The 19520-nt window shown below is 48.7% G+C and overlaps 1 protein-coding gene across 7 annotated transcripts in view; it reads left to right on the forward strand.

Annotated features, from left to right (window-relative positions):
• Window positions 1–19520, forward strand: part of AGAP1 (ArfGAP with GTPase domain, ankyrin repeat and PH domain 1) — a 562160-nt gene that overhangs the window by 282087 nt on the left and 260553 nt on the right. For all 7 annotated transcript variants that reach the window (XM_070780389.1, XM_070780391.1, XM_070780390.1 and 4 more), the window contains exon 9: window positions 4242–4334. In XM_070780389.1, coding sequence (XP_070636490.1) covers window positions 4242–4334 — 93 coding nt within the window. The remainder of the gene's footprint in view (window positions 1–4241; window positions 4335–19520) is intronic.

Raw genomic sequence — 19520 nt, forward strand, 5'->3', positions numbered from 1 at the left:
ACATCGACCAATCTTAGTGAATAAAAACCCACTCAGGCTGGGACGGTAATGCCCAGATGAAGGAGCTTCGTTTTCCTTACTTACGAAGATCCTCCTAAAGAGGCCAGCGTTAATTAAGTTGTACACGCACCAGTCTGCAAACACCGTGCTTATAAATTTTATAAATGACCTGTAGTGTGCCACCCTGGGCTAATGTTCTTCAGTCCCAGATGCTTCTGTCTGTATACACACACATGCAAAAATAAGCAAAAATCTGAGCAAAAATAAATCACACACACCTTTTACAAAAGACTACAAACTTGCAGATCTCTCTTATAGTAGCAAGTTTTGTGTTCTGTTGGCAGTAGGAACCATCAGTCACTAATAAAAAAGCTGAATGATATTGTATCTTGCTTGTTTCTTTGAAAAAAAAATTATTTTGAAAAAAATATTTAAAGGCTATATCCATCGAATTCCTGCTTCTGTAATATATGCTCTTAGGATGAGTAGTTTCATAGCCCTGATTTATTAACATGTGGTTCAAATGTTTTATTAGTAAGTATTTTCAAACATACAGGAATTTTAAAACACATGCATATACTCACCCTGCAGCTCATAGACTGCGAGCATTTTTCTGCCACTGCTGCTGCTACTTCTAGGAATAACCCCGTCATAGATAAAGAGTGCACCTCCAGAATATCCATCCCCCTACCCCCCCAGCCCCCCATCTGGGGATCGGCATTCCTTTGGATGCAGTGTCTGTTATCTGCGTCCACGGCTTAAACTCACTCCTCTATGTGTCCGCAAATTGTCCGGTGGACAATTTATAATCCTGATGTCACTTACATGCTTATTTCTCAAAGCTTGCCATATAATGCCGACACCCCAGAATAGAGCCAAGCATACCCAGTAACCAAAGATTGTGAAAAGCCATTACCCAGTTCATAGAGACTCTCTGTAAAAAATAAGGCAGAGGATTGATAGCATAAATAGACCTGTTTGAACGGTATTTTGTCTTCTGCAGGGCAGGGAGCGAGGGTCCTGTGACGTGCGCTCCAGCAGGCTTGGACTCGCTCATCAGTTGCAGGGGGGAAGCCGGGTCTCAGTGTGGTAGCGAGGGCACTTGGCCGTGATGCTCCTTGTTCTCGGGAGCAGGCCGCTGGTGGGGCGCCCCTCACAGCTGTCTTTATCACCTGAGGGGCGGCTGAACGTGTGTCTGACGAAGGAGGTGGTGATTAGGTTTATCCTAGCCTTCCTTTCTGCTGCGTTCACTGTGCAGAGGCTCTGCGGTCGCTCTCCCGGCCCCCCGTGGCTTTCTGTGTTGGGTGTGATAAACTCTTGTTAGGGTTCTGGTGGTGTGCCAGGCGGGTGCCTTGCACACTCACTCCTGACCCCCCAGCAGCGGTACCCAGGGCAGCTTTGGATCTGACGCTTTCGCGGAGCCTTTTGAGTGGCATTGTGAGGCTGTGCTGTGGGTGCTGTAGTCTCAGGGCTGGCAGACATAGCAGGAGAACTTCCTGGGAATCCATACGTGCTGCGGTGTTTTATGTCCAACGGGTTTGTTGCAGTTTGGCTGTTGGATTTCTGTTTTATGAAATATATCGCAGACTGCTGTACCAAAAGTCACTGTAGGATGGAGAGACAGTAAACCCTTCTGCCTAACAAATTATCACCACTCTGTCCATGAAGTTTTAGTTTTATGGTTCTCTCCAGCCAAGTGTGAGAGTCATCGGGAATTTCTGCTGCATTTTGGCGGGGAAGTTTTCCCTCAGTTTCTACCTCATTCATCTCAGGGTATGTGATCAGACGTGGAGTTTAGTTCCTGATCCTGCTTCCTCTAGAATCTGGAATTCTCTGACAACAGAGTGGCTGTGGAGACAGATGTGCTGCCTTGAGGAAGATGTTAATTTTTTTCTTTTAATGTTTGTTTTGTTAATTATTCTGATTAATAGAGAATAATGAAGACAGATTTCCAGATTTAGAAATTCAGAGTTCTTAAAATTCCAAAGTACCATTAGTCGTCTCTACTGATTTGAAACCATTTTAAATGTCATCCCTGTGAGCTTTGAAGCTCGTTTACAAATAGAAACCTCAAATTCCAGCTTTCTCATGAACTGAGACATAGGGGAAAGAGAACTTATATAAAAGCTGTTACATAGCTCTTACCGCAGGTTATTAATTAAACAGTTAATTAATTAAAGAGAAAAGTGAGCTCCTAACTCTTTAAAGTTCATGACAAGGAATTACTTCCCACCGAGCCCAAAGGTTAAACATCACGTTCTTCATTCTTCCACCACTTTCTGTGTGTTGCTTGTTCGTTTCCTGGTACCTCTCTCCAAGCTTCTAGGATCCTAAAGAAAAGCAGGTGCGCAGTGCCTGGCTCTGAGTAGGTGCTCGGTAGATAATGCCAGCTTCTTAGCCTCATCAGGGAAGCCTGTCTTCTGTGGAGCCCGAGGGCTCGTTGCAGTCCCTGATCTGGGTTTACATCATGGGAGCTTTTCTCCTCATGCCCCATGACATCACTCCCTTTAATATTAAAAATATATATATACACATATATCAGCTGCACCATCTCACACCCTTTAAAACGGGATTTCATTAGCGCCTCGTTGCCGCACTGGACACCACAAAGTCTGCTCATTTCATATATCATCTCAGATTTGAAAAGCACATGGAAATGTTTCTCCATTTTCAATATTGCGTGAGTAATGTTCCCATTGAAAAGTAATGGAGTGGAGTTGTCACTTGTCAGCACAGTTATTAAGGAGGACGAGTCTCAGATCTTTCTCTCATAATAAAATAAATCTGTCAGAAAATCATCGTGCTCACAGTTTCTCATGCCACCAAGCAATGGAGACTTGGCTGTGGTTGCTCCTTCAATGTCCCCAGGTCATGGTGTCCTGGGGTGGCTTCCCTGGGGCCCCCATTGACACCCTCCCTGCTGGCCGCCCTCCTCCTGGGCATGCATGCACGTCATTATTGCCAAGAAAACTGTCAGGAACTTGGCAAACAAAGCCACTCATTTTCCCCCAAAGTACTGATATTTTACCCCCAAAGAGATCTTCAACTTTCTTTCCCCTTGGTTATTTTCTGTGGTATCTTAACACTAGTTTAACTTTGAATTCGCTCTTTTCTGACTCTCCAGAAGCAATAAAAAGGAACGTTAATGGCAGCTCGATATGAATTAGGAGTATCCCGTTGAATTGCACAGCTGAGACGTTAATAGAATTTTTAAAATCCTTCAGATGTTAATTAAATATATACATTTATGTCACAGGTTTCCCAAATAAGCAGCGAGGAGTCCTTTTCTCCTCGGCTGGATTTAACTGCAGCTTTGGAATGTGTTTTCCTGTTGGGCGTTACTTTCCTGTATGGTCCATTGGTTTCTCGTAATTGAATTTTGAACTTCTTTGCAAAAGAATTAAAAGATGATTTTGCAGTGGAAAAGTGGGAAGGAAAGTTTAGAAAATTCCCTGTAACGTGATGGCTCGGTGACAATGGACGCACAGCAGTCTGTTCCTGGGATGTGTGTGCGTGTACATGGGTACACATACAGCCCATCCATGTGGGTACACGCACAGCTGGTACACGGGGGTACACACACAGCTGGTACACGTGGGTACACACACAGCTCATACATGGGGGTACACGCACAGCTCGTACGCGGGGGTACACGCACAGCTCGTACATGGGGGTACACACACAGCTGGTACACGTGGGTACATGCACAGCTGGTACACATGGGTACACGCACAGCTAGTACATGGGGGTACATGCACAGCTCATTTATGGGGGTACATGCACAGCTCATACATATGGGTACATACACACAGCTGGTACACGTGGGTACATGCACAGCTCGTACACGGGGGTACAAGCACAGCTGGTACACATGGGTACACACAGCTGGTACATGTGGGTACACACACAGCCAGTACACGTGGATACACACACAGCTCGTACATGGGGGTACTCACACAGCTCATCTATGTGGGTACATACACACAGCTGGTACACGTGGGTACACGCACAGCTGGTACATGTCGGTACATGCACAGCTCATACATGGGGGTACACGTGGGTACACACACAGCTGGTACACGTGGATACACACACAGCTTGTACATGGGGGTACACACACAGCTTGTGCAGGGCTTCTTCAGGGCCTGTGTATTTTGCAGAAGCTATGCAGGTGGGTTTCACCTCCCCAGTCTGTGAACCGCAGCCCTTCCCCAAATGCTAACTTTATTTTTGCTTTTCAGTCTCGGAAAGGGAGTGACCCAGACAAAGAGAAGAAAGGCCTGGAGAGTCGGGCGGACAGCATCGGGAGCGGTCGAGCCATCCCAATTAAACAGGTAACGCGGCTCCCCCCTTGCCCGGCCCTGTAGCTGGAGACACACCCCGGGCCTCTCCTCGCCGTGAGGCTGGCTCGCGCGCCAAGGTTTGTTTGATGTGCTCCGCTGATGAATGTAGAAGTCACTCACTTGACATCAATTAGAAGAGGTTCCTGTGTGTATTAAAATAGGATCATTAGAATAAGAAGAGGGGAAATGTGACAACAGGCCTAATGAAGTGCAGTCTGCCCGCCTGCGTATGGAGTGCGTTTCGAGACTCGCTGGCTTCAAAGGCTGCCTTTGTAGCGCGGCTTTGATTGGGCCGCTGGCCGCCAGGCGACAGGGGTAAATCAGATCCCCGTACAAGAGCCCCTTGTGATCACAGGAATAGCCCGACGTGGCCCTAATTTGCTCTCGCAGACGGACATCTGAACACGGTTTCAGGCTGGTTTGCAGCAACGAGGCAATTAGTTGTGATAATCATAGCCGGTGTGTCAGCTGTGCGCTCTTGTTTGTAATTTGCTAATGAAGGAATTGTAACTTTGATTAGGTTCAGTTTCATTTAGACCTTATTATATAAAGGAACATTTACAGCTGTAATGTGGGGCCTTAATTAAACTTCCTCATTACACAACAGGACTCGAACGCACGCATTTGTTTTGGCCTATGTCGCTAGCCTGGAATCGGTTTTCATTAGCCCAGAAGCCGGGTACCAAATGACTTTATGTCTCAAGGAAAAGGGGAATTCACAAGACCTATTTGGCTGTGATAGTTCCCAGGGAAATGAAATGAAAGTGTTCAGCCTGGCAGCCTGGCTTCTGGAAATGCCGTCTTTTAGTTTGCTGAAGAAGGCCGGTTGGCTTCGAGTGTTTTCTGCTTAAGGGGAAGAGGAGTCAGTGGGCAGGATGACAGCTCTGCATCTGCGCTGGCACCTGGACACGTTCTCGAATCCTGTAGGAGCTCGTGTTGGCACTGGCCACCCTTCGGGAGGCCTAGAGTCTTTCCACTTGAAACAGGTAGCCTCCGGCTTCACTTGGGGACGGGGCAGTTTCAGCATGCAGGCGTGGGGCGGGCCCCGGCATCACAGGTGAGACAGGCGGAAGTCCACGGGGTTTCACAAGACACCTTCAGAGACGGGGGAACTGGTGTGTAGGCTGGCGCGGAGAACCACTGAGAGCAGTCTCCTTCCCTCCTCCTGCTGTTCGCACTTTTTTTTTTAATTGAAGCATAGTTGATTTACAATGCTGTGTTTAATTTCTGCTGTACAGCAAAGTGACTTAATTATATGTGTGTATACATATGTCTGTACATATATGTACACATACATTCATATGTATTTATAGGGTGTGTGTTTACGGGGCTTCCCAGGTGGCGCTAGTGGTACAGAACCCACCTGCCAATGCAGGAGACGTAAGAAACTCGGGTTTGATCCTTGGGTTGGGAAGATCTCCTGGAGGAGGAAATGGCAACCCATTCCAAAATTCTTGCTTGGAGAATTCCGTAGACAGAGGAGCCTGGGGGGCTGCAGTGCCTGGGGTCGCAGAGTTGGACATGACTGAAGTGGCTGAGCACGCCGCTATATGCATGGTGAGCCCTTGGTGCGTGGAGTCCCTCCTTTTTCTGTGGAGTTCTCCAGACAAGACTGGAGTGGGCTGCCATTTCCTCCTCCCGGAGATCTTCCCGGCCCAGGGGTGGAACCCGAGTTTCTTTATGTCTCCTGCATTGGCAGGTGGGTTCTTTACCACTAGCGCCACGTGGAAAGCCCCATAAACACAGCCCCCTGACACACACGCACATATATGTATACACGTGTGTGTGTGTGTACATATACATGTGTATATGTTTGTCTGTGTTCTTTTCCGCCTTGGTTTCTCACGGGATCCTGAGCCCCGTCCCCTGCGCTCTACCGCGGGGCCTGTTGTTGATCCGTCCCGTGTGGAGTAACTGGTGTCTGCTCACCCCACACCCCCAGTCCCTTTGCGCGCACCCCCTGCCCCCTCCCCCTCGGCACGTCTGTCCTCTGTGTCTGTGAGTCCGGCTTTGACTGCTCCTAAAGGCTTTCTCTCCTGCACAGATGCAGGCACGGTTGCTTATTCTTTGTGCAATTACTTATTGGTAGAAACTTAACTCTCCACATAAGGCCATTTTAATGTGTAATTTTCATCCTGTTGATGCTCTTTCAACTAGAATTGGGAAAATCACTGAACTCTTTTCCTCTCATTTAAGATATCCATCCTGGGACATTTCCTTTCGGGGTGCTAGACCGTGTCCCCCGTGGGCTCAGGTGGGCGTGCCGGCCGCCGCCGCGGTCAGGCTGGTCCCCAGTGTGGGTGGGGCCTTCCTTCCCTCGGTTTCTGCCCTGCCCCGCTGCACAAGGCTTGCTGTACAGGCCAGGCTTTCCGTTTTCGTGCTGCTGGAGGCTGACAGTCAAGGGTAAGTCTGGTATTACCCTGTCCTGGGAAGCCTTTCAGTAGTAAATGTTCAAAATAATCCAGCTCACCCTTCAGTCGCGATCTGGTTTCCTGGGGCACCCTGACACAGGCAGCCCAGCCAGCTCCTGTCTCTCGTACCTGCCTGTGCGTACAGACGTGGGAAACCCGCGTCCCAGAGCCCGCACCTGGCGGGTCACAATCCCCTCGAGGCAGGACGTTCCCGGCCTTGGCCTCCACATCTGGGAATTGGGCTCCGGATAATACCGAGTCCCTTGGGACGCTGAGATGAGGAGATGCCGGAGAGGATTTTTAGATCCTGGTAAAACCAGATTTTCAGATTCATTGTGCTCAGGACATATTGGAGCCTTGCTGTGGGCCGCACAGGCTGATGTGCGTTTGCACACAGACGTATCGATTGATCTGTATTTTTATAAAGGAACAGAGACCGTTAGAGGTAGTCTGGACTCCTCAGCCTGCCAGGGATGACATCAGCTAGTAGAAATGAAGCGAGAGGATTGTGGAGGATGGAGCTCAGTTAGAGCAGCACCTGCCAGAATGTTCTAGACACTGCAGGCCTGAACGATTAAGTGACTGCTTAGTATTTGCTAAGCATTCACGTAATATCTCTCTCAGCCCTCAACATTGCCACAGTTGACATAGCTGTGTTATCTTCATTTTTAAATTAAATCCTTGTGGTGCAAGCATGCACCCATGCACCCTACACTGCCTGTTGGCCAGAAGCCTTCAGGAAGCTTAGGAAGGGAATTCCCTGGCAGTCCAGTGGTTAGGGCTCTGCACTCTTACTGCCGAGGGTGTTCGATCCTTGGTCGAGGAACTAAGATCCCACAAGCGACACGGCACAGCCAAGAAAAAAGAAAGAAAGCTTAGGAAGCAGAGTTACATGCCTTGAATTAAACGTGTGGCCCCAGCCTCAGACAAATACCTCGTGCCCAAGGAGAGGAATCTTCTGAGATATGCCTACAGCACCGCACGTCTGTGGGGACACAGGTCCTCGCACGTCTGTCTGGGGTTGCCCGAGGTCCCTGCATCCCGTCTCCATTGCCTGTTCTTCCCACCAGCATCTGAGCCCCTGTCTCCACGCTCCGTCCCCGTTCGGGACTGGGTCCGTGTGTTGGGGCCCCGAACCCCAGCTCATGGGCCCTAAAGACAGAGAAGTCCTCCTCCTGAGCCTCCGGGTCTTCCGCGGGGCTGAGCTGGGGGTGGCTTTGGGACAGGCTGGTATGTTTGATCATCACAGGCTCTGTCTCCACCCCGGCACACAGGAGTCTTGTCGGGGGCAGTTCAGGACACTGGTGAGGCTGTGTCTCCATCACGCTTGGCAGCCTGATGCGTGTCTTTGCAGACGGAGCGTGTTCCGGTGGGTTATTTTAACCACGTCCAGCTCACGTTTTACAGCTCGCCTGTTGGCTGTGAGACGGAGGCTGTCCTCAGCCCAGCGTGGGAGGAGCTGTCCACGGATGGTGGGCAGTGATCCTGTCTCCCCTCCTTCCCCCGTGAAAGCTTTCTCATCGAGAATGTGACTTGTCTTCTGCAAAATAACTTCCATTTTTTGAGGACCTGGGCCCACCTCCGCGTTCTTTGTCCTTTCTGAGTCTCAGTGGAGATTCAGTTCAGAGAAGTCTGCTTCTCCTTCTCCGTCTGCCTTTCCTTCCTCCTCCTCCTCCTCCATCTGCCTCCTCTTCCCAGCCTCCTCCTCCTCCTAAACTATGGCAATCAGGTCTCTTCGAATAGAAATGTAAAAGCAAAAAGCAAGGAAAAGAAAAAGCCAGGGCCCGGCTCAGCGGCGAGTGGGCTTGTCACGTATTAATTTTTCATTGCTGTGGAGAGTTGCACATACATAATCACTTGATTGCAGTGGGAGTTAGGGAGCTCCTATGGTGTCATTTGCATAAATCTTGTTAAGTCAATGGCAGTTAATGAAGTACAAATGAGCCCGGAGAAGGTGACATGCAAATCGTGGGTGGCAGATGGGAGGTCTGTTTGGGGGACGGCAGCTGTGTGCTCTTTTTTTTTTCCCTCTCTCCCGAGTTTTTTCATCTCTGTACGATGGTCCATATACTCAGCCTGTCCTGTTTTCCTTCTGGACTCCTCCTGCCTCTGATGTTCACCCTGAAAACACAGACCTCAGGGCTTCACCTCGCACCCAGTAACACACACTAGAGTGTGAACATTTGAATTTGTAGAATCTTGGATGAGAGGGTTAGATATCATCACCGACTCGATACATGTGAATCTGAGCAAACCCCGGGAGACAGTGGAGGACCGGGAAGCCTGGCCTGCAGCAGTCCGTGGGGTCGCAAAGAGTCAGACACAACGGAGCCACTGAACAACAGCGATCTTGGTCAGTTGATCCTGCTCACACCGTTGAAAATGCCTGGACATACCTTTTGTATGTGAGGACAAAAGGGAAACAAGCAAACGCCCCACTGAGTGTTGTCTCGTGGGGTCTCAGAGAGTGAGAAAATGAAGAACACTGTCTGCTTTATCACGCTTCTGTCTGTCTGTCCTTTCTCCCCTGCAGACAGACTGATGGTGTTTATCTGGTCAAGATCCCTCCCAACCCCCGGCCCCCCTTGACAGGTGAGCCCTAAGGGATGGGCTTCTGCAGGTTAGTTGGGCGGGGAGACTCCAGAAGAGCACTGTAGATGCCCCCCTGTAAATCCGGCTGCAGCAAGGACCCCTCAGAGTCTGCGTGGACCCCCTCAGCAGGGCCCCACAGGCCTGTCTGGGTGAGGCTGGGGTGCCCCTGGCCTGGTGGCTTTTGTCTTGGAGATTTAAGTGCTGGCAAGGCTCAGAGAGCTGTTAGAGATTAACAGGCAAAACACTGCATCTGCTTGCTTCCTGCTTTCAGAATTTTTTTTTTTTAATTTCGTCCACCGGTTGCTATTTTGGAAGAAAGAAGTCCCTGATGTCCTTGAACAAACGCAGGCAGAGCAGTGTGTGCAGGGAGCTGGGCTGTGGCGGGCCCGGGAGCCGCCCGCTCTGTGCGGCCCTAGCTCTGCCTGGTCCAGCCCGGGGACACTTTCTCGGAACCTGGGTCTGAGGTGCTGCTGGAGACCCAGGTCAGCTGCTTAGTTCTGGGATCCATGGAAACACCAAACACTAAGTGTCTTCGTGTGATTTTCTATTTGTTTTCTTTTTATTAACCTAAGTTGGGAGCGTTTTATTTCCTTCTTTAAATTTTATTTGAGTAGAGTCGATCTACAATATTGTGTTAGTTTCAGATGTACAGCAAAGTGAGTCAGTTATATGTATGCACACGTGCGTACTAAGTCATCTCAGTTGTGTCAGACTCTTTGCAACCCCATGGGCCATATCCTACCAGGCTCCTCTGTCCACGGGGATTCTCCAGGCAAGAGTCTTGGAGTGGGTTGCCATGCCCTCCTCCAGGGGATCTTCCCGACCCAGGGATGGAACGCATGCCTCTTACGTCTCCGGCACTAGCAGGAGGATTCTTTACCACTAGTGCCAGCCGGGAAGCCCCTCATTATAGGTATACATGTATTTTAGAGTCTATTCTCTTACAGATTATCACAGATGTTGAGTAGAATTCCTTGTGCTATATACGGTAGATGCTTTATGGTTTCATGTGACTTTTAAAAGATTCTGAATTTTGGCCTTGAACCCTGATGGGACTTTGGCCACCTCTGGGGCAGAGGAGCCACCAGTGAGCGCAGAGCCCTTCTTGTAGCCCCTGAAGCCGTGGGGAAGCCCTTCCCAGGACATAGAGGCAGAGCGGCCTGGGTGGCCTTCCCCAGCACCCTGCGATTACCACGAGCTACTGTGGAGCCGTGCGTGTGTTTGATTCTCAGTCAAGTAGAAAGCAGCAGTTATCAATTCAGTGAAAAGAACCTCGAGTTAACTCCCTGGCCAGCCTGCCGCTAGGCCTCTGACCTGCGTGGTCTGGTACCTGGAACGCACACCAGGGGCTGGATTGTGTGACATCCGCAGAATAAAAGCCACTGATGCCACTTACTTTTGACGTCCCCAGAACGTCTGACACTGTTCACAGCCAGTTGGTCAGGCATCCGGCCATCATCAGCTTTTACAGAGAGAGCAAGATTGGTGAGTGAGATGAAACCGTAGAGAGACTGGATAGGAAAGAAAGGGGTGGCCCTGCCCTTCTCCCAGGACACGCGGGGCCGTGTCCACGGGGCTCCTGCTTGCCCCTGGCCACAGTGGGGCCCCTGGGCACCAGCACCCTGAGAAGACGTTGCTCACCCATGTGGCAAATCAGCTCTGCCCGCACCCACTGGGGCCCAGTCCGCTCCCCAGAAGCAGGTAATTTGCTGACGCCGACCTGGCGCCCTGAAACCTAATTTACCTCACTTGGGCGCACAGCGCCTGGGGAGGCCCGCATCCAGCCTGGATCCAGCAGACGTCGCCAATCACGATGATTAATTTAATGGGTCAGGTGGGGGCATTGCCTGCCTTTCATCTGGCTCCTCAGCCATCACAGTGTCGTTGGCAGGACACTCTGGAGGGTCTGGATGCCTCGGTGGGAACTTCCCTTCGTCCGTCTGCCATGAGAGGGCAGACCCCCCACAGCCCCCTGACGCTTTGGCTCGTGTAGGTGGATGGCGGCGTGGTCTGTACAAAATGCTCAAAATGCTGCAAGAAATGACATCGACCACAAAATACAAGGCCCAGAGTTTATGTATAAATCTACAGAGCAGTTTAACCTAACCCTTGCCTTGGTCAGAAGGGCTACAGGAGGGTAATACAAGGTGATGCCGATGAAGCACTTTATGCGCTGTTAAGCCGGGGTCTTCTCTGGTCGTCTCGTGGGAACGAATCCAGCTGCCCATGCGGGGATACAGGTTCAACCCCTGGTCTGGGAAGATCCCACCTGCCTTGCAGCGGCTAAGCCTGTGACCCACAACTATTGGGCCGGTGCTCTGGAGCCCGTGAGCTGCAACTGCTGAAGCCCACGAGCCCTGAAGCCTGTGCTCTGCAACAAGACAGACCACCGCAGTGAGAGAAGCCTCATCCTGCAGGAAAGAAATGTTCCCTTTTGCTCAGCCTGTAGCTCCCTCTCTCAACAGTGCATCTTATGACTGTTAAGGCCAACTTCCCAGGTGGCACTAGTGGTAAAGAACCCGCCTGCCAGTGCAGGAGTCATAAGAGATATGAGTTCGATCCCTGGGTCGGGAAGATCCCCTGGAGGAGGGCGTGGCATCCCACTCCAGTGTTCTTGCCTGGAGAATCCCTTGGCCAGAGGAGCCTGGCAGGCCATGGTCCATAGGGTTGCAAAGAGGTGGACACAGCTGAAGTGACTTCACTCAAGGCCAGCTCAGATTTCGTTCTCTGGGAATAGAAAGTCTGAAACAAGTGAGCACCTTGCTTTCTGGCAGGAAGAATCACACTGGCTGTCAGAATGTCATGTTTCATGTCCATCAACAGGTGAAGGGTTAAAAAAGATGTGCATGTATTCGGTGGAGTGTTACTCAGGCATAAAAAGGAATGAAGTAATGCCATTTGCAGCAACACGGATAGGCCTAGAGATCATCATAAGAAGTGAAGTAAGTCAGACAGAGAAGGACCAATACCCTATGATACCACCTACATGTAGCGTTTAAAAGCATGCCGCAAATGAGCTTACTTACAAAACCGAAATAGACTCACAGACACAGAAGAGAAACTTGTAGGTACCCAAGGGGAAAGTGGGAGACATGGATAAGTTCGGAATTCAGGAGTAACAGATACACACTGTGCTGCCTCAGTCGCTCCGTTGTGCCCGACTCTCTGTGACCCCGTGGACTGTAGCCCTCCAGGCTCCTCTGTCCATGGGATTCTCCAGGCAAGAAGACTGGAGCGGGTTGCCGTGCCCTCCTCCAGGGGATCTTCTGACCACCCAGGGATTGAACCCAGGTCTCCCACATTGCAGGTGGGTTCTTTTACCAGCTGAGCCACCAGGGAAGCCCAAGAATACTGGAGTGGGTAGCCTCTCCCTTCTCCAGAGGATCTTCCGGACCCAGGAATCGAACCTGCGTTGCGGGCGGATTCTTTACCAGCTGAGCTACCAGGGAAGCCTGGATATACACTACTATATCAGAACTAAATCACCCAGGGCCTACTGAACAACACAGGCAATTAGACTCAGAATTTTGGAATGACACCATAGAGTAAAAGAATCTAAACAAGAATATGTACGTGTAGGGTGTGTGTGTGTGTGTAACTGAATCCCTGTGTTGCACACCTGGAACTAACACTGTCAGTCAGCTGTACTTCAAATAAAGAAACACTGTTACATCTTAGTGCCTTCCCAAGGCTGCTACTGCTGCTGAGCCGCTTCATTCGGGTCCGACTCTGTGCGACCCCTTAGACGGCAGCCCACCAGGCTCCCCCGTCCCTGGGATTCTCCAGGCAAGAACACTGGAGTGGGTTGCCATTTCCTTCTCCATTGCATGAAAGTGAAAAGTGAAAGTGAAGTCTCTCAGTCGTGTCCGATTCTTCGTGACCCCATGGACTGCAGCCTACCAGGCACCTCCACCCATGGGATTTTCCAGGCGAGAGTTCTGGAGTGGGGTGCCATTGCCTTCTCCCTTCCCAAAGCTAGTCTTCCCTATTCACTCAGAACCATACCCTGCTCTGCTTGTTCACTAATGTTTCCGCCTGCTTAGAAAGCCATCACAATCGACCAAATCGTTGATGTGTTAGATTTATAATGAGAACCCTGACCGTCCTCCTGGGCTCTTACTCTGTATCAGTTACTGTGTTAGATGCTTTAGTCACATGACCTCACTTAATTCTCCGCCAACCTCAGACACAACTTACTGCCCATGACAGATGAGGCATCCCGGGCCTAGGGAGGTCGGGTCACCCCACCGAGGTTACCGAGCTATGAGGGCGGAGGTGGGGGTCACACCCAGGAATCGTCTAGCATGTGTGACCACCAGAGCCTTTGCCATCTGCCCCTGATTGAATCTGTGCCTACACTGACCAGGCTAAAGGTCACGTCATGGTATCCTCCTTGTGGGGTTCCAGCAGAGCAGGGTGTTTATGGGGGGCTGTCCTCTAAAGCACGTGCTGTCTGGCACCTGGACCAACCACGGTCCTTGAGTTCAGCTGCATCAAGGTCACCCGCAGGCCCAGAGAGGGACCGGCTCACGAGAGATGCCAGCATCACCAGATGGCCAGGCGTCGGGGGTCCCTCGGGGCTCCTTCCCTTCCATCCTCATGCATATTGAGCTCCCAGCTTTGGTTGGCCCCTCAGTTTGTGCTTGTTACAGCCTGCCTGTTCTCAGGGCCCATTTCACGTGCGTTCCATTCCAGGAGATGCAGTGTCCCCTCTCCTCGCTGCCCTGATACCTCGTCAGGTCTTGGGATTTTGCCTCTGTCTTCCCTGCCTCGTGGACACGTGCATCGTTCATGCTCTCTGCTCTCCTGTGCTTTGGAGCCAGGAGGGGTGGGGTGGGGGTAAGAGGGGCGTGCCCTCTGATGGTCTCTCCTGGGGGTCCACAGGGCAGGGCAAGTAGGTAGCAAGTGTATACACAGTAGATGGAGTAGGTCAATAGTGTAAGGGGTTTTTCTTTCCCTGAAACAGTATCATGTTTCTTTTAAAGAATGTGTTACATCAGAGAGGTCATACTCTACATTGTTAAATTTTAAGATACAGAATACATTTTAATCTCTCTCTCTTAATTTAACTCTGATTCTTGTACATAGGATACTCTATTTAGGTGTAGCACAAGAGGTACCCCTTTTCATCTTCAAAGAGTGAAAGCTCTGGCAATGATCAAGATGATTTTAGAAAGCTGGCTTCTTCTAAAACTTTTTCACTGCAGAAGAAAGTTCATCTAAATAAATGTCTTCATTATGTAGTTTTGTTTATAAAAATTGTTTCAATTCAAACCTGCAGATTTTAACTTGACTGTTTTCATATTTGCCAGATTTTTGCCCCATTATTCAGTCCCCTGGAGAAGGCATTGGCACCCCACTCCAGTACTCTTGCCTGGAAAATCCCATGGACGGAGAATTCTGATGGGCTACAGTCCATAGGGTCCCAAAGAGTCGGATATGACTGAGCAACTTCACTTTCAGTCTACATCAACCATAGCCTTTGTGATAGTGATTCGTCCCCCCAAACAAGAATGTTTATCCCCAAGAAGTTCTTCCGTAGAAAAATAATTTGTATTGTTTTTAACATGCAAAACAAAGAATTTTCTGGAAACATGTACCACCTGTGCCAACATACCACTGGGGATATGAGTAATGTACAGGGGATGATTTGGAAATGAAGATCCACAAGAAGGAAATAAATGTGGATGGGCGTGCAGCCTTTCTCTGCCCCTACCTGAAGTATTAGAAATTTAAAACAATGAGAAATCATTTTGTACTTAGGCTTATAGTTAAGAAAATGTGGTAAAACCTTGGTCTTAGCAAAAATTAGCAAAGAACAGCATTTTAGAAATGTACTGCTATGTTACAGAAAATTGGCCCAGCCCTCTTGGAGTATAAACTAGCAGTATATAAAGGACAAAAAATTGTATCCACTGTATCCCCGTAATTGCTCTTCTAGAAATTTATCCCAAGAGGATAATTCACTAGGAGAAAGGGAAAAATACTTTAAGTGTACAAAAATGTTCATAGCAGGTTTATTTATAATATTGAGACCCTGGGAACGAAAAATACTCAGCAAGCAAGGAGTTAAATTAGTGACTGTCAACTAAACGGTAATAGAATGTACAGCCTCTAAGATGGTCAATTTCAAGGCTCTTTAGAAGTGTGAACAGTGTTGAGAAAATACTAACTGAAAGCAAGAAACTGTATTTATCATAATTAGCACATGAGAGTTGGTGTCCGTTTGGCTTAAAATTGGATGAATAGGAACAAACAAGTAAATGTGGTGCAGGACTAAAGGAGGACTTTAAAGTTTTTAACTTTTTATGGAGAAATAATTTTAGATGTGTGGGAAAGCTGTAAAAAATCGTACAGTGAGTTCCCACACACACCGCACCTGACTCCCCACAATGTGAACAGTTCACACGACCCTGTCTTGGTGGCTCAGTGGGTAAAGAATCTACCTGCAATGCGGGAGACGCAGGAAGACGTGGGTTCAGTCCCAGGGTCGGGAGTGTTCTTGGAGAATCTCATGGACAGAGGAGCCTGGCGTGCTGCAGTCCCTGGAATAGCAAAGAGTTGGACACGACTGAGTGACTCATGCTTTTTAAAAGTTATTTACTTACTTTCGGCCATGCTGGGTCTTCACTGTTGTGGTGAGCGGGGGCTACCCTTTGCTGCGGTCTGAGGGCTTCTCATTGCGGTGGCTCCCCTTGTTTAGGAGCACGGGCTTCAGTAGACGTGGCCCATGGGCTTGTTAGTTGCGGCTCCCAGAGTCTAGAACACAAGCTCAGTGGCTGTGGTGCCTGGGCTTCATTGCTCCACGGCAGGTGGGATCTTCCCGGACCAGGGATCAAACCCATGTCTCCTGCATTGGCCAGGTGGATTCTTTACCACTGAGGCACCAGGGAAGCCTGATACTGACCCTTTTTGATGTCATAATATGTACAACTCAAAAATACTTCATAGCCTGCAAGAAAGGACAGCTAAGATTGTTCTGGTGTGATTTTTTTTTTTCTTCTTCTTCTCTTTTTATAGTCTTCCATTGATTTACCTTCTGAGAACCAATTAAGTGCTTGTTTAGACCCTCTGTTCTGGGGGGAAGGGGAAAAAGGGGACAGTTTGAAATTTGCTGCACCTTTGAGCTGAAATTTCAGCTGAAATTCCCTGGACCTTCATTGGGAAAGACCCTGATGCTGGGAAAGATTGAAGGCAGGAGGAGAAGGGGACGACAGAGGATGGGATGAGATGGTTGGATGGCATCACCAACTCCATGCACCTGAGTTTGAGTTTGAGTAAGCTCTGGAGTTGGTGATGGACAAGGAGGCCTGGCGAGCTGCAGTCCATGGGATCGCAAAGAGTCAGACATGACTGAGCGGCTGAACTGAACTGGACCTCTGAGGAGGAGCTGGAGGGGCTGCAGGGTGGGGAGTGTAAGTGGACCTGGCGAGACAGATCTGAGGGTGGGTAGCAGCGTCCAGACAAGGCTGACCAGAGGCTTGGGAGGTGCGCACCTGGTCAGTTCTCAACAAATCCTGAGGGGTGCCCAATAGCTGTCAATTTCTTGCATTTAAAAACTTGTCAGTGTATTTATCAGACCACAGCTCTGCTGTGAGTGCTGCTGGAGTCTGACTTTGTGCCAGGTTGGTGCAAAGTAGGAAGGAAGCTTTTCAAAGGGAACCATTCAAACCAAGGTCTTTTTGTGTTTGTTCCCTATCACACTTGGCTGGAAAATTGAAAATTTATATATCTTTCTTCACTAGTTTATCTGGGCTTCCCTGGTGGCTCAGTCAGTTTAGAATCTGCCTGTAATGCAGGAGACTGCCTGCAGTACAGTAGATCTGGGTTCGATCCCTGGGTCGGGAAGATCCCCTGGAGGAGGGCATGGCAACCCACTCCAGTATTCTTGTCTGGAGAATCCCCATGGACAGAGGAGCCTGGTGGGCTACAGTCCACGGGGTTGCAAGAGTAGGGTCCGACTGAGCGATTCAACCACCAGACCACCAATTCATCTCAGAGAATGAAGAATCTAAGTGTGTGTATTTATATATGTATTGATGTGCATATATATTTATATAATATATTAGCTTGCTACTTATATATGTTAGCCATAAGAGTTATTTTTTGCTGTGGTCATCCCATTTTTGCCCAGATAACCAGAGGCTCTTCTTGGGTGGGTCCTGGAATTACAGTGTCTTAGCACAACAGATATACTGGTTTTTTTGTTTTTTTGTTTTTTTAAGCTAGAAGCGATCTCCGTTTTACAGATAGGACAACTGAATCCCAAGAAGGTTGAATGACTTAGCTAAGGCTACACTTCAGTATGTGGCAGGATGCTTACTCCAAGGTCCTTTCCACTGTTAACATTAACATCCTGGGCATTTTCTTACTTGGAGCTTTTTTTGTGAAGGAAAATAATAATAATGTTTGCAGATACTCTGGTTGTACTGTGACAGGCCATGTTTTTCTATGTTGGATCTTTCAGTTTCATACTATTTGATCTGACTGTTTTAAAAAGGAGGAAGAGAAGAAATAAAAATCATTGCATTTAAAGGGACTTGGTTCCCAATAAGAACCATTTGTGTGTGTGTGCGTGTGTGTGTGTGTGTGTGTGTGTGTGCGTGCGTGTGCATTTATTCCACAGCCTCCCTGCTTGCCCAGCACCCCAGGAGGCTGTGTGCTGTTAGTCTTCACATTTTATAGATGAGAAAGCTGAGACTCAGCTTACATGGGTTCATAAAGCCAGTGAGAGGCAAAGTTCAAACCCACATCTGCTTCTTTCCGAAACCTGTGGTCTTCACACTGCGTGGCCTCGTCTACCACTGGGCTTCCCAAGTTATACTAAAAATCCAGGCCCAGGACAACACCCAGGGGCGTGTGCAGATGCGTTTTCAGAGCAGCACCAGCACTGCGAGGTCTTTGGTGGGGGGCGTCAGCACGCCGCGGTACAGCCAGTCCTTCTGCGAGGCCTCCTCTTGCATTCTCTAAGTGTATTCCACAGCAGTTGTTTGTAATTGGAGTATCTGGAATTCACTGTGGTTTTAATTAGTTGATTACTAGTTCTTTAAAATGTACAGTCCTCACTGTGGGTCTTGCAAATTGGTAACTGGTAGCTACCAGTATAATTAAATATTTCAGAGCACTTGGCTACAGTAGCATTGAACTGTGAAGAAATAATGTTGTCGAGCCAATCAAAAAGAGATCCTTGTAAACTCATTTACCGCGGCACTGTGTGCTAGGATCATTGTGGAGATGCTTATTGCAGGAGAAATTAAAGATACAATTTTGTGCTAAGAGGCAATATAGAAATTAGTTCCTGAATTACTTGTTAATTGATTTGGTAATTCCCTCGGGTCTGCATGCTCTTTTTTTTCCCCCTCTTTTTGTTGTTGCATTCAGTTAACAGTGACTATTCCCAGAGCAATAAAAATATTTTTCTCACTTAGATCAGATATGTCCTCACATCAGACTGCCCACATTGATATTCGCAGAACCAAAAAAAAAAAAAAATCTGCCTTCAACACATCAGGCTTATTGTTGTTCGATGTGTACTCATCACGGTATCATGGTAACCCCTGCGTTCCCGGGACTGGATTATCTCAACAAAAGGGGAGTGTGTTTTTATGTCCTGTGTTGGAGGGAGGCTTCCCTGGTTTTTGTTGTTTCCTAATGGAAACCCTCTTTTTATTATCAACAGAGGAAGCGATTCCACAGAGTTGATTTATGAAAGTCTTTTCTTATTGTTTGCAATTCAGCAAGAATAACCATACACAACACTATTTGTAGACGGGTGCAGATTGCTCCTAGAAATGATATGAGAAGAAAATGAGACCTGTTTCTCTGCGTTGAAATTGAGCGTGTCTCCGAGAAGAGCTCCGTGAGCCCTAGGTTGGCAGGGGGAGCCTCTGGGGCCTGGCTTCTCGTGTCGTGGCCGCCCCCTCCCTGCCTGCTCGTTGACAGATGGGGAACGGCTCTGGGGTGGATGCACATGTTTCTGCTGCTGCTGTGAGGGGGCAGGTGCTGTTATCCTTCTAGATTTTTGAAAGAGGCAGTGACCGCCCTTTGGACAGCTGTCAGCAATGGTGGCCTTGGCCTCGTTGCAAAGAACATATATATATTTTTTTATCCAGTGATTTGGTTTAGTAAATTATGGTGCATCAACATGACAGAACATTATTCAGCCTCCAAAAAT

Source organism: Bos indicus, chromosome 3, assembly GCF_029378745.1.
Source record: "Bos indicus isolate NIAB-ARS_2022 breed Sahiwal x Tharparkar chromosome 3, NIAB-ARS_B.indTharparkar_mat_pri_1.0, whole genome shotgun sequence".
In the NCBI taxonomy this organism is placed as follows: domain Eukaryota; kingdom Metazoa; phylum Chordata; class Mammalia; order Artiodactyla; family Bovidae; genus Bos; species Bos indicus.